This window comes from Pyxicephalus adspersus, chromosome 9, assembly GCF_032062135.1.
Source record: "Pyxicephalus adspersus chromosome 9, UCB_Pads_2.0, whole genome shotgun sequence".
NCBI lineage: Eukaryota > Metazoa > Chordata > Amphibia > Anura > Pyxicephalidae > Pyxicephalus > Pyxicephalus adspersus.
This window is the reverse complement of record NC_092866.1, coordinates 3,149,852-3,162,051: the sequence shown is the minus strand read 5'-3', so window position 1 is coordinate 3,162,051 and position 12,200 is coordinate 3,149,852. Positions and strand designations below refer to the sequence as shown.

The following is a 12,200-nucleotide window of genomic DNA, read 5'->3' as shown; positions in this document are numbered from 1 at the left end:
TAGGTGATTGTACTCAATATTCATATTATAAATGATCACCAGGACAGAATAGGTGCAGCTGGGCCACAAAATTGCTGAAATGTCATATCTATATCATTTATTTATTATTAACAGTTCCATCACATAGTAGATTTACAATCTTATATTATTGCTTTGTACATTGAGGTGGGGTTGTCCCTAATGAAGAGACCTCTTTATAACGGGCCTGTACATGCAGGGAAAGCTTGGTCTTCTTTCAGTCGCACACTTGTCACGTGACTGTGACCGTCCAATAGGCGACGTCATCCAGCTATGTAGTTTTGTAAGGCGCCAGCCGAAGGGGGTGGACCAATGGCGCAGCTCGCTCTCTGACGTGGTTACGTCACGCAGGGTGGTTACGTCACGCTATTGTGCGCCGGAAGTGATAGCAAGATAGTAAAATGTCGCTGGTGTTTGTACCGGAGAGGCTACGGGGCCGGGTTCAGATCCCGGAGGATAATATACAGAGGGTAAGCGGTGCGGAGAGGATGAGGAGGACTCGAAACATCTCACAGGGGAAAGGGGAGTTATGGGCTCTCCTCATCCTACAGGAAAGCTCTGTATGAACTCTCATTGTACTACCACGTGATAGTACTAAGCCAATCAGATTGTACCATCACTGCCCTGCCCTATGGAAGCATGGCATTTATTCACGTGATTCCCCTGTACCTGGAAGTACCACTGATCCCAGGTGTTTATCAGGCTGGCACCTGCATATACCCTCACCTCTTACCTCATTTCACACCTCTCCCCATATCAATATTCCTCTCCCAGCACACATTACATCAACAACTGTTCTACTGAGAATGTAAAAACAAATATCCCGCCAACAATAAGATAAAAATAAATCGCTCATTAAAATATAAAATATCAAAACCGTCCTTTCCTGCCATATTCAACTTCAATCTAGAGATGCCCCCTGCAGTACCTTATTCTGTCACTAGATGTCCTCAGTCCAATAACAGCTTCATTCACTTCCACATGTTCCCATCCTGTATTCCCCCTTCCAGCCTTTCATTTTGTTATTTTTTGTTCTTTGCAGCTTCTGGAAGAAAATGATCAGCTCATCCGCTGCATTGTGGAATATCAAAACAAAGGAAGAGCTGCCGAGTGTTCACAGTAAGTGTTCGGGGGGTCGGTCTTTTGGAGATAACTATGGCCTTAAATAATTGATAATAAAGTGAAATTCTATATAGAGTACAGCTGTAATATGAGACATATCGTCTTTTTTTATGTATACAGATTGCCGACGCGTTTCGCCTCAATTGGCTTCTTCAGGGGAACACAGGATAGTGAATATCTGGATGATTTTAGGAATTGTTAGCGATACTTCTGAGGTCAAGTAATACACAAATCCCAGATATAAAGGGGATATATAATGACCATGGAAGATCCAAAAGGTTCTGATACGTCACCACTTCCCCTGAGAAAGCCAGTTTAAGCGAAACGCATGGGGCATCTGTGTGTATATATAAAAAATGGCTGCCAATATTTTTCATATCCCAGCTGTACCTTAAATGAACCTTCACAATTATCGATTTCTTAAGGCTGTAGTAATCTCTGTATAGAATCAGAGCGCTAAACACAGTTATTGTATTGTATAGGATGTATATAGCGCCAACATATTACACAGCGCTGTACATTAAATAGGGCTTTATTCTATCATATGAATGTTCTGTGTGGTTACAATGTGAATGTGTATAGATGGGTGTATAATTATTTCCTGTGTTTTATCCTCCCCCTCCCAGGTACCAGCAAGTTCTGCACAGGAATCTCATCTTCTTGGCGACTATAGCCGATGCCAGTCCTCCAGCCCCGGCCACATCTCCATCCAAACCAGCGTCCTAGGATGTGCGTATCCCTACATACTCCGTCACAATGGCTAGGACTCCTCCTGGTATATAGGTGAATGTTACATACACAGTGCTGCCTGGGTGAAAATGTTCTAAGATTGGTGAAGCTATTCCAAGTTTGTCCACCAGATGGAGCCAAGTGAACAGCTCCAGCCAGCAATTGGTCTAAGTGAGGAATGCAGTTTGGTTGGAACATTTTATTTTCCCCAATTTCTGGAGAACCTTTCACCCATTATTCACTGCCTGCACGGGTTGGCCGATGGCAGAGCACTGAGCACCTAATTGATTTATCTGGACTTTAAATAGTTTATTAGTGGCTGATTGTCATAGTTTAGTAAGTTTTTTTTTATTTTTCTTGTAATAAAGAATAAAATGACAACTTTCATATTTTTTTTCCCAGACACAAAGCATTTTAAGGGATATTTAGTGTATTTGCAGTATTCTTTATATAAATACACATGTTTAGGCATCTCTTGGTCCCTTCTTTACACCTGTAAAAGTCAGACCTCATCCCACTTTCTCCCAGGTACTGGGCATGGGGGGCATTTATCACATACACATCCAGTGTTCAACTCAGAAATTGTTTTAAGCTGGGTGCGAAGAAGCTGTAGGTGGGTGGTGGCCCCTGTATTGTGACCCAACTCTTCAGTAATCACCCAAAAACATCTGAGTGGTTAGTAAAAAGTGCTGGGTGGTGTGCTCGGCTAAAAGGAGCTGCGGAGAACCCCAACATCGTATGTGTGCCCTAAACTGTACACAGTGATCCAGGGAAGGGGGAGTACTTGTCCCATTCTTCACTCAAAAGGGGAAAGGGGGATGAACAAGGAGTTTTGTACAAACTTACCCCACCCTACAGGACGGTGGAGGGAAGAGGTTCTGACCCATTCATCACGTGAAAACATTTAAAAGCGAAGCATTCTTTATAGAACAGTCATGACTCTCTTGTTTTGCCAAGTCTTGTTGAGCAGGAGTTCCTCTTTGCCATCTTGTACTAAGGTTACAACAAGCAAATCATCTATAGATCATCTTTTATGTTATTATAGGAACAGGTATACCCAGCTGAACATTTCCCCTCACTTCCTGTTCTGGTGACACCAAAGGAAATATGGATTTACATAGTAGGTCAGGTTGAAAAAAAAAAAAAAACGTAAAAGTCCATCAAGTTCACCCACTAGGGAAATAAACATATCCCAGATATAAAACCTTATGAACATAGCTGATCCGGAGGAAGGCAAAAAAAAAAAAAAACCCTGGTACAATTTGCTTTACCGGGAAAAAACATTCCTGATTCCATGAGGCAATCGGATGTTCCCTGGATGAGCCGTCTCTGGTATCTTTACTTTAAAACTTTAATCCCCAGTTATATTCTGTGCTTCCAGAAATCATCCAGCTTTTTCTTAAAGCAATCTATAGTAGTTGCTGAAACTTCTTCCTAAGGGAGCCGATTCCACATTTTCACACCTTACAGTGAAGAATCCCTTCCTTATCCAGGGCTTAAACTTCTTTTCTTCCAGACACAAAGAGCGCCCCCTTGTGCTTTGTAATGATCTTACAGTGAATACGTTTGTTACTTTTTGTTTCAATGACCCCCCAAGAAACAGCAATGAAACAATAAGTGCCAACTGTTCCCCGCTCTATCCAAAAAAAAAAAAAAGTCTTGACCTTGTATACATTCTAAAAAGCCAACAGCAAAGCAATTAAAGTGTAGTGAACACAACCCTGACTGACTTCTACAAGGAAAATGAACTTCCAGTATCTCCATCTACTGATTGTTTTGGAAGTTTATTCTACTGTCAGTATGAGTGCTGAGAATTATTTTGTATCACATCTGATATATGTCTGCACATTGTTCTCAGATCATTATATTTGTTGCACTCATACACTGATGCAGAGCACATTAATACTTAATGTTACCAATTAGGTGTGTTTGTAAAAATTAAAATTTAGCATCATCTACAGAAATTTTGCCGCATATATCTCAAGATTAACTCCACATTAGATGTTTTGAAAGGGCTCAGGGTTCAATACTCAGCTTCCATCAACCGTTTGCTGCAGTACCTCTTCTCAGCCACTAGATGTCCTCAGTCTGCACAATAATTAATTGTCAGTGCAGGAGTGTTGATCTGATCCTTGGGGGCTGCCCTAGGCAGGGAGTGCAGAAGGAGAATCCTGCATGTTCAATGACCATCTGCAAACATTGTGTAAAAATAATGCTGCTGCTGGGGGGTGGTGGAGTAGAGTAGCCTGGAGTTGTACTTTAACAATGACTTAGGTGGGTAATATGTGTATTATTCAATGGGTGAGGGGCCTCAACTTTGTATTACCCTAGGACTGTCTGTATGCAAACTATTATTAATATGAAACAGTATTTATATAGCGCCAACATATTACACAGCGCTGTACAATAAATAGGGGTTGCAAATGACAGACAGATACAGACTGACACAGGAGAGGACCCTGCCCCAAAGAGCTTACACTCTAGAAACTTACAATGCAAATATGGCTATCTGGGAACACCCACTTATTGAAGTCATTTTATTATTTGCATTGCTCCTCCCACAAGCTGGCCTATTGCTGTGGGCTCTTAGGAGGAGGGGCTAAAGCAGCTACAGCACCCTGCCAGGTCCTCCAAGCAGCTGTAATCAGCCTTCATTGCATGCAGATGCATAGAACCCCATTGATTGATAGTTGGATAATATAAAATGTATGAAATTAAAAAATCAAAATTTTTCTCTGATGAGGGGGAAGGGGTAATACCAGCAGGTAAACTTTAGCTTTAACATATTCACTATCTGCCTGGCTTGTTGCTGATATAAAAACAGCCAAAGCAAGAACTTAAATCACACAAAAAAATACAGCAAATGATGTCACACTATTAAATGTATCTTTAATAAAGCAAATAGTTATTTTACTTACAGAAGCTTTAGAAGTAAAATACAAAATGTACAGTTCCAGTTTACAAGTAATGGCTGGAAAAAAAGGAAAGAAAAAAAAAAGCGATAGTCGGGTTGCGCTGGTTAGCGGTAAACCCTACGCGCTTGGCAGTGAATCGGACTTTGAGTCGTCGCCAAGCACAGCAATTCGCTCATAGGTTTGGGTGAGGGGCGGAGTCTTCCTTTTCCCCTCCCCTGCAGAGCGCCTGATGGCCGGTGTTCAGTACTGCCTGAAGCCAGGAACAGAACCACCCACAGGGTCAATGCGTCAACATACAAAACAAAAAATAAATGGTTTCCGTTTTCAGTTTCCATTCATCTCATTTTTTAAATTTTTTTTATTAGAAGACTTCAAAATACGAGTAAAAAAAATATATGTTTATATATAGCATGTGGAATAGTTCAGTTGGCACTTTAACATCTGTTACAAATATATAAGTCTACCCAAATATAAGAGCAGAATGAGAAACCGGCTGGGGGTGGGATAAAGGGGTGCGGGCTAGAGAGTCCATGTCACCCATACAGCGTGAAGGAACTAAAATAATAGGCAGCCAATCAGATCTCTGGGATCTTTACCTTCTTTCCATGGACCTGATTGGAGGGTCTTGCTCATGAGTGTGGTTTAGGTCATCAAATTTACCCATTGGTGGCAATGTTTTATCAGAAGAGGTTCTCAGATTACTCAGGGGCTCCAATGATAGGGTTTTCCTACAAGAATTGGCTGTTTGGCTTAACTAGCCAGAACCCCTTCCACAGACAGCAGCCAGGGCGAACTCCCCTCTCCCCAGTTGCTTGCAAGGGTGAAACACTACGGTTGGCTGCAAGGACCAGCCCCCACGGTGCTTGGGTGCAAAGGGGCGAATGCCCCCCTGCTCCACGAATGGCTGCAAAAAGTGAACAAACCCCCACCGCCGAAGTTGGCTGCAAAGGGCAAACCTTACCCCCCCTTCCCCCTCCACTATAGTTGGCTTCAAGGATGAACCCCTCCAGAACGGACTTCTTGGAGGTGTATGTAAGGACCATATAGAACCCACATGTGACCGGGGAAGGAAGGAGGGCAATTTTAGAAATGCCATCATGAGAAATTCATGGCGGCTGATGACTGGATGCTGCTTCAAAAATGCTAATTCCCTGGCTGTCATTCTGATGCTGTGACTTCATTGCTGTCTTCATATTAAGTAGATCCAGGACTTTGACTGAAACTGGGCCGACCCTAGCATTTTTAGAATACCTGTAATGACCCCCTCTGCCCACACATATGACAAAGTCACTTTCAATGAATGACCCACCTTCCATTGTCTTCACCAATCAGCCCCAACCTTTCTTTCTGTAACATTTGCTGCAGTTTCTGAATGCAGCAAGGTAAGATGCTGTGCTAGAATTGCAAAAAAACCCTCAGCACTGGAGCCCCCAGAAACCCCCTGGGTGGGAAGCTGCTTTCCTAATCGCCTTTTGAATGGACTGTCCACTTGCCGAACACAAGGTGAGCAGAGTATTTATTAATGTATTTTTTTGGGGGGGGGAGGGGGAGACTGAAAAAGAACCATTTGACAAATTCAATGAAACACAAGGTGGATGAATGCAAGGAACAAGGAAAGTACGGAAAATAATAAAAGAAGCGTCAGAGCGCATCAGTATTTAGAGCTATACACAGCACACAAATCTGTAAACATAGAAGATGAATGTGGACCTGACGGGTCAAACAAAATAAAAACCATATAAATACAGTAAATGTCGATCACACAACGCGAAAAAACGCTAACAACCGGCCTATAAAATACACCACTGTACAAAGGATGGGGGCAGAAAATAAAGACGGCACGGGCATAAATACCCCAGTGATGGATTTATGTCGTTTTAGTGTTTTGTACATATTTTTGGTATAATTAAAGTTTAAAAAAAAAAATGTGCTTGAAACACAAAAATGTTTGTATTTTTCACGGTTCGGCTACGTCAGTCAGCAAAGCTCTTTACTCACAGTTATGAGTTAAAGTATATTAGTGATATATATAACAATATACGAAAATAGAAAAATAAGATTAATACTGTCAATAAGTTTTTTTTTTTAAACTAGAAAACGCATTGGGAGAGAAGATCGAGGGAGGGGAAGTTGAAGATTTCTTTTCAAAAGATGAAATGACTTTTTTTTTAAATACATAGAAACTATATATATTTATATATATAGATATAAAGAATATTCTGTAACATCGATTAAATGGGAAATCTGTACACAAACTATTTAGATTTTCTATATCAGCACCATTTTCATCTCTGCAGCCACTTTGGTTGGAAGAAATGTGACTCCTCTTATAAGTATTTTTAGGTCATGGCACATTTTTGTTTCTGAAGTGACATTATGCTGCATTCTTTAAAAATATATATATATTTTATTATTTTTTCTACCTGCTAGATAATTTAGTTAATTCGGAGCCAGCTCACATAAGATTCTTTTTTTTTTTATTATTATATATATCATTCATTTTTAAAGAATATTGAAAGACTTTTACTATCTCAGAAGTTTTGTTTTCTGGAGTTGTGTGCATAATGCCTTTGGCCGGAAGGAAAACGTCAACTATAAAGAAAAATGGGGAATTGACGGCGGTAAAAAAGAGGCTGCAACTTGCATTCACCTGAAGGGGGTCACACGGGGTGGGGGTCCATAATATGAATCCAACAGACCGTAATTCAAAAAACTCTTGCAATTTATAAAGGGATTGTCCTGTTGGGTTGTCATAGAGGCACAAATATAGGGGGGGCGGTATAGTTTTTGTTTATCAGGAGCCTCTCGACCCTGGGACATTATAATTCGCTAACTTAAAGAAAACTTGTACAAAGTGACCGATTATGGTTTTACAAAAATTGGACCCTGGGTCCGGTATTCTTCCTTTTGATTGGGTCAGGGTGAGGGATACATGGAAACCAAATTTGCTGCAGTGGAAACAACGGCCTCTGATTGGGGCTGCACCATATTCATGAGCTACAGCATCAGGTGACCGGCCCACGACAGATTCATCTTATGAATGTCAGCATGTTCACCGAAAGTTTTATACCACTTAGTACAGCACAATGTTGAGTTGCAGATTTCAGCCAACAGCTCAGCTTAATAATTTGTATGAAAAACCCAAAACTGAAATCAGCTGCAGGGAATCAGATAGAGGAGAAGCCGTGATTGAGACAATATCTTTAGCACGACTTCATCCAATAACCATTCGGCGCTGATTTCAGATCAGCCAATGGCTCTGCTATATCTCCATCACAATGCTTTGTAAGGGGAAGGTGAAATTCTTGCCTAGATTTTAAAATGGTTTGTCTCTCCTAGATTTGGCTGACCAGCTCCTGAGTTCTTTATCAGCTTGAAAAAAAGATTTGGTTTAAAGATGACCTATCTCCAAAAGTTTTATGTGAAATAAAAATTATCTTTTCTTCCCTTTTAACGCCCCCTCCCCTTCTTTCTTTACCGCCATGATGGTCAAGTTTGCATGGAAGCGCAGAGACTCCAGGAATATATACGTCAGTCTTCTGGCTGCTCCTTTTGCACACGCCTGATATCAGGCATGCGCAGGAGTTTTTTTTTGTTCAATGGGTGAGAAATCTCAAGCATGCACTCTTTTCCCTCCATTTAAAAGCAGGCTATGTCACATGATCTCACACCTGTGCAGTATGAGATTGGCAACGTAGCCAGGAGAAAGATGGCAGCACCCGGTGTTTCTACTGAGCTGGGACGAAGATGTATTACACGTCATTGCGGGTTTAAAACAGACTGTTGTCCCCTGCGCAGAGGATTTACTCTGCTTTTAGGATAAGAGGGACATTGACAGGACCACAGGGCAGGGCCGTCGAGCTTCTCCATCGTCTGTTTCTGTCCACTTGTGCTAAAGAAAGAGCAGCAAAGCGTTACAGACAGATCAGCAGCCTCCGGCTCTTTTTACAAGCAGAATGTTCCTCAGACTGAACATGGAGAAGATTCTCTGCTTAGCACAGACAAACTGCTGTCCCTAAACCTCCAACTGTACAATGGACATTGTTCTTCTACCAGTGCCTGTGTGGGAACTATGAGTGGCTGATTATGAAGCTGCTGGACCAGCTCCAGGAACACCTATGAATGCATAAAAGAGCTTCCTGCTGACATCAGCAACCAGAATGAACAGCCTGCATGTCATGTAATCCTGATTCTGCCTCACTTCTCTTTTTGCTCTGTGTACAGCTTCCCATGGCAGTTTAATGGACACCATAAAGAATAGGGATGGCTGCCTGAGGGGAGAAAACCTTATGGCTATGGTTGTTGAATGTCCAAATATTAAGAAGTGAGAAGTTTGCAAACCACCAAGATGGAGGATGTTTGTGGCAGTCAAGCAAAGAACATTTCAGAAAGCCATCATCAATGGCATCCTTTGTGATCCCCTTACTATTGAAAGCTCATTCCTACCTCTCCATCCTTCTGCACATTCAGTTTTCCCCCCAAAATATGTTTTAGGCTGGGTAGGAGCCCTGTATTGTGACCCAAATTTTCAGTAAACACCCACCACCACCCAGCCGGGTGGTTATAGAAAAGTGCTAGGTGGTGGACCCAGCTAAATGAGGCCAGGGAAATTGGGGAAGGGTTTCCCTTCCTATTTTTACCTTGTGAAGACAGATATCTAACCAGAATCTTAGTTACCCACAGGGTGCGTGCAAGGGACCACTAATCCAGCAAGGCAGATGCACCCACAGTGGCCTCAATGGGATATAACTTTTGCAGGCTTTACTCCTAGATCCTCAGAGGATCCCACTGTTGGGCAGCCAATGAGAGCATCCCTATCACATAAGCAGTGGCATGGAGACCCGATGGACCCCCCACCTTCTGTAAATAGGTGGAGAGGAAAAAAAGAAGACTGGGGTGTCATGTGACTATGTTTAGGCGGGTAAAAAGTTTTTTTTTTTTTTTTGTAAAGTCAGAGATGGTCAGAAATAAAAGGAAGAATTTAGGAGCTAGACAGCCGAATCTAAAATCAGCAGGCACTTAAAGGAGCCAAGAATCTGGTGAATGTGGCCCCAGCCATAAAAGATTTAAATGTTCAGCACCGGCTGTGGCTTCAGATGTATCGATTATTTGGCTACATGGATCCATTTTGCCCCAAAAAGGCAGAATAACCACAGAGGACCAGGGGCACAGGTCACCTACAAATCTACAAGCTGACCGCAGAGGATGGGAGCAGTGGGGCAACTCTGCCAGGAATGGTAAATGCTGAGCAGGTTGAGGCTTTACTGCACGTGGTGAAAGTTATCACAACATATTCACACGGCACAACAGACTCCAGTCACATTTCACCTGGTGAAGATGAAGGAAAAGTGTGTTTAGGAATAGTAACTGCTGTCAAAAGTTAAAAATATTTTTTTTTCTCACCACAGGATTAGAACCGAAACAACCCAGAAAAACTGTAACTCAAACCCCAAAAGTTTAGCATCAGAACCCTCCCCCTGGAAACGTCGCCGACGGTCAGAACTGGTGAAGGTAGGAGGGTCTGCGCTCGTGCTTCATCTGGAAGGATTTAAAGCCCTTGTTCGTCTGAGTCGGCTGCTGTGCGTAGGCGAAGGTCGAGGAGATGCCAGCAGGCGGCGCACAGTCATTGGCGGTGGACCAGACGGGTGACTGGAGTATCTGCATCGTATCATTCCACTGGCTCACAGGATTTGTCATGTGGTACAGAGAGGAGCTCTGGTTGGGCAGTGTATTGGAGAGAGGGGAGGAGTGCTGCCAAGGAGCTTTAGGTGGCCACGTTTTGGTTTTGTTTTCCTGCAACAAAAGAGAAAATGAAATGATGTGGGAGAAAAATTATGCCTGAAAAATGTGCAGTTATGCAGTAATCAATCAAGAGATACAGAAATTAAACAGCATGGTGGCTCAGAGGTTAGCACTCTGGCCTTTGCAGTATAGATAGATAGATAGATGGAGATGCTGTGTAATAATGTATGGAACTTTGTGGCTTATAAACAGAAGTATGAAACTTCTCAAGTACACCCCAGTCACAACTAAAAATGAAGACTTGAGGTGCATAGTTTAGATTGTAGAGCTCTGGGGATAAAACGAAGGGAAGAAATGCATATACTGCAGAAGTAAAATGACATGTTTTTTTGGCACAAAACTGCATGGCAATTATCTGTAAACAAGTAACGAACCATAATGGTGTCGCAACACTGGAGGACTAACCAAAAAAAACTCATTGGGATGCAAAGTTTCCAGTGTCCTGACACAGTGACCAAACCCTGATCTTTTCCTTACCTATCGATTTACCTGCTTAAAGACGGCTTGCACCTATGACCTACTTGATGGGTACACCGTACAAAGACTATACAGTGTACAGCAGTGCAGGGTCTCCCCTTGATTCTTCTTGGCCCCATCCTGAGTAGTGCCTCCCCTTTGGCTCTGGGTTTGCAGGCTGTCTGTGAACCTGAACATTCCAAGCACTTGCAGACGGCCGCACCTTTACTATGCAATTCATTTATCAACCAATTTACTTAATGAGCAGGTCGTTGGATCAGAACCAGGTCATCAAGTGAGGAGCATCTGTACATATACCATTCTTTACTCCTTACACACTCATATGAAATGGCGAAAAGTCCACAAGCACTGCAGTCTCACCTGGTTGAGATCGTCCACTGTGGAGAGGAGGGGTGGTGATGGTAACGTGTTTGCTTCTTGTTCACCACTGCTGTGTTTTCTGGTGGAAAGAAAAAAAGGAATGTAGAGTTTTTAAATCGTAAGGTTATAACTTTGAGTGTCTCTACAGGGCGTCATATTAAAAAAAAAAAAAAAAACACAGAACAGATTAAATGTGAGATATTAGAATACAAGAACACCGGTGGTACCTTGTAAACACTCCCAGTTGTTACAGAAGCCTGTAATCCATTTCTTCAGATGAGTGCTTCCCGTAATGTAGTCACCTAATCACATCTATTTGTCCTGCTTAATGCTGTAACTTAGAGTGAAATAAATTTTAAGCTGTCACCAGAACAGAAATAGAGGATCTAACTTCCAGTGGAGACACTTGTTTAATCTAGGAGGATTTTTCTAACATAGAAGAGACTTCCTCCCACTTCCTGTACTATATGGAGGACAGAGAGCAATGTGAAATCTCTGAAATGTGACAAATAAAAAACCTGAGGAGCCTAAGAGAAGAGCTTTCTCCTCTTATAGGTCTGATCTGTTGCTATTCCTCCAGGTAAAACCAGGTAATAAAGGGCTCATACAGGAAGCGGATATGGTCATGTGACTCACCTCCTTTGTTTGACTGCAGCAACAAGGTCTGGACCTGAGAACATAGAGAATAAACTGTCTCCGTTAGCAGAAGAGGTCTCGTCACTGGAACTGGCCGAATCGCCCTGAGCACCTGTCCAGCTGCTGTTCATCACGTCACTG

General features: G+C 42.3%; 2 protein-coding genes across 2 annotated transcripts in view; one reads left to right on the top strand and one right to left on the bottom strand.

The window, feature by feature from the left end:
• The first annotated feature begins 349 nt into the window (after positions 1-349).
• SS18L2 (SS18 like 2) lies at positions 350-2,250 on the top strand. The gene is made up of 3 exons (XM_072422518.1): positions 350-488; positions 1,061-1,137; positions 1,767-2,250. Exons 1-3 carry the CDS (start codon positions 420-422, stop codon positions 1,864-1,866), a joined length of 246 nt encoding a protein of 81 aa, XP_072278619.1. The 5' UTR covers positions 350-419; the 3' UTR covers positions 1,867-2,250.
• A 2,488-nt stretch (positions 2,251-4,738) lies between these two features.
• The window catches only part of GARRE1 (granule associated Rac and RHOG effector 1), a 61,341-nt gene continuing 53,879 nt past the window's right edge, over positions 4,739-12,200 (bottom strand). The window contains exons 12-14 of the mRNA XM_072421834.1: positions 12,060-12,197; positions 11,424-11,502; positions 4,739-10,577 (exon numbers count right to left, since the gene is read on the bottom strand). Of these exons, the coding sequence (XP_072277935.1) occupies positions 10,281-10,577; positions 11,424-11,502; positions 12,060-12,197 (514 nt within the window). The 3' untranslated portion in view covers positions 4,739-10,280. The remainder of the gene's footprint in view (positions 10,578-11,423; positions 11,503-12,059; positions 12,198-12,200) is intronic.

Excerpts from the sequence above, each read along its gene's own strand:
- SS18L2 (XM_072422518.1), top strand. The coding sequence starts at position 420 with ATGTCGCTGGTGTTTGTACCGGAGAGGCTACGGGGCCGGGTTCAGATC. Across the intron at positions 489-1,060 it reads CGGAGGATAATATACAGAGG|CTTCTGGAAGAAAATGATCA; the intron begins GTAAGCGGTGCG and ends TGTTCTTTGCAG. Across the intron at positions 1,138-1,766 it reads AGAGCTGCCGAGTGTTCACA|GTACCAGCAAGTTCTGCACA; the intron begins GTAAGTGTTCGG and ends TCCCCCTCCCAG.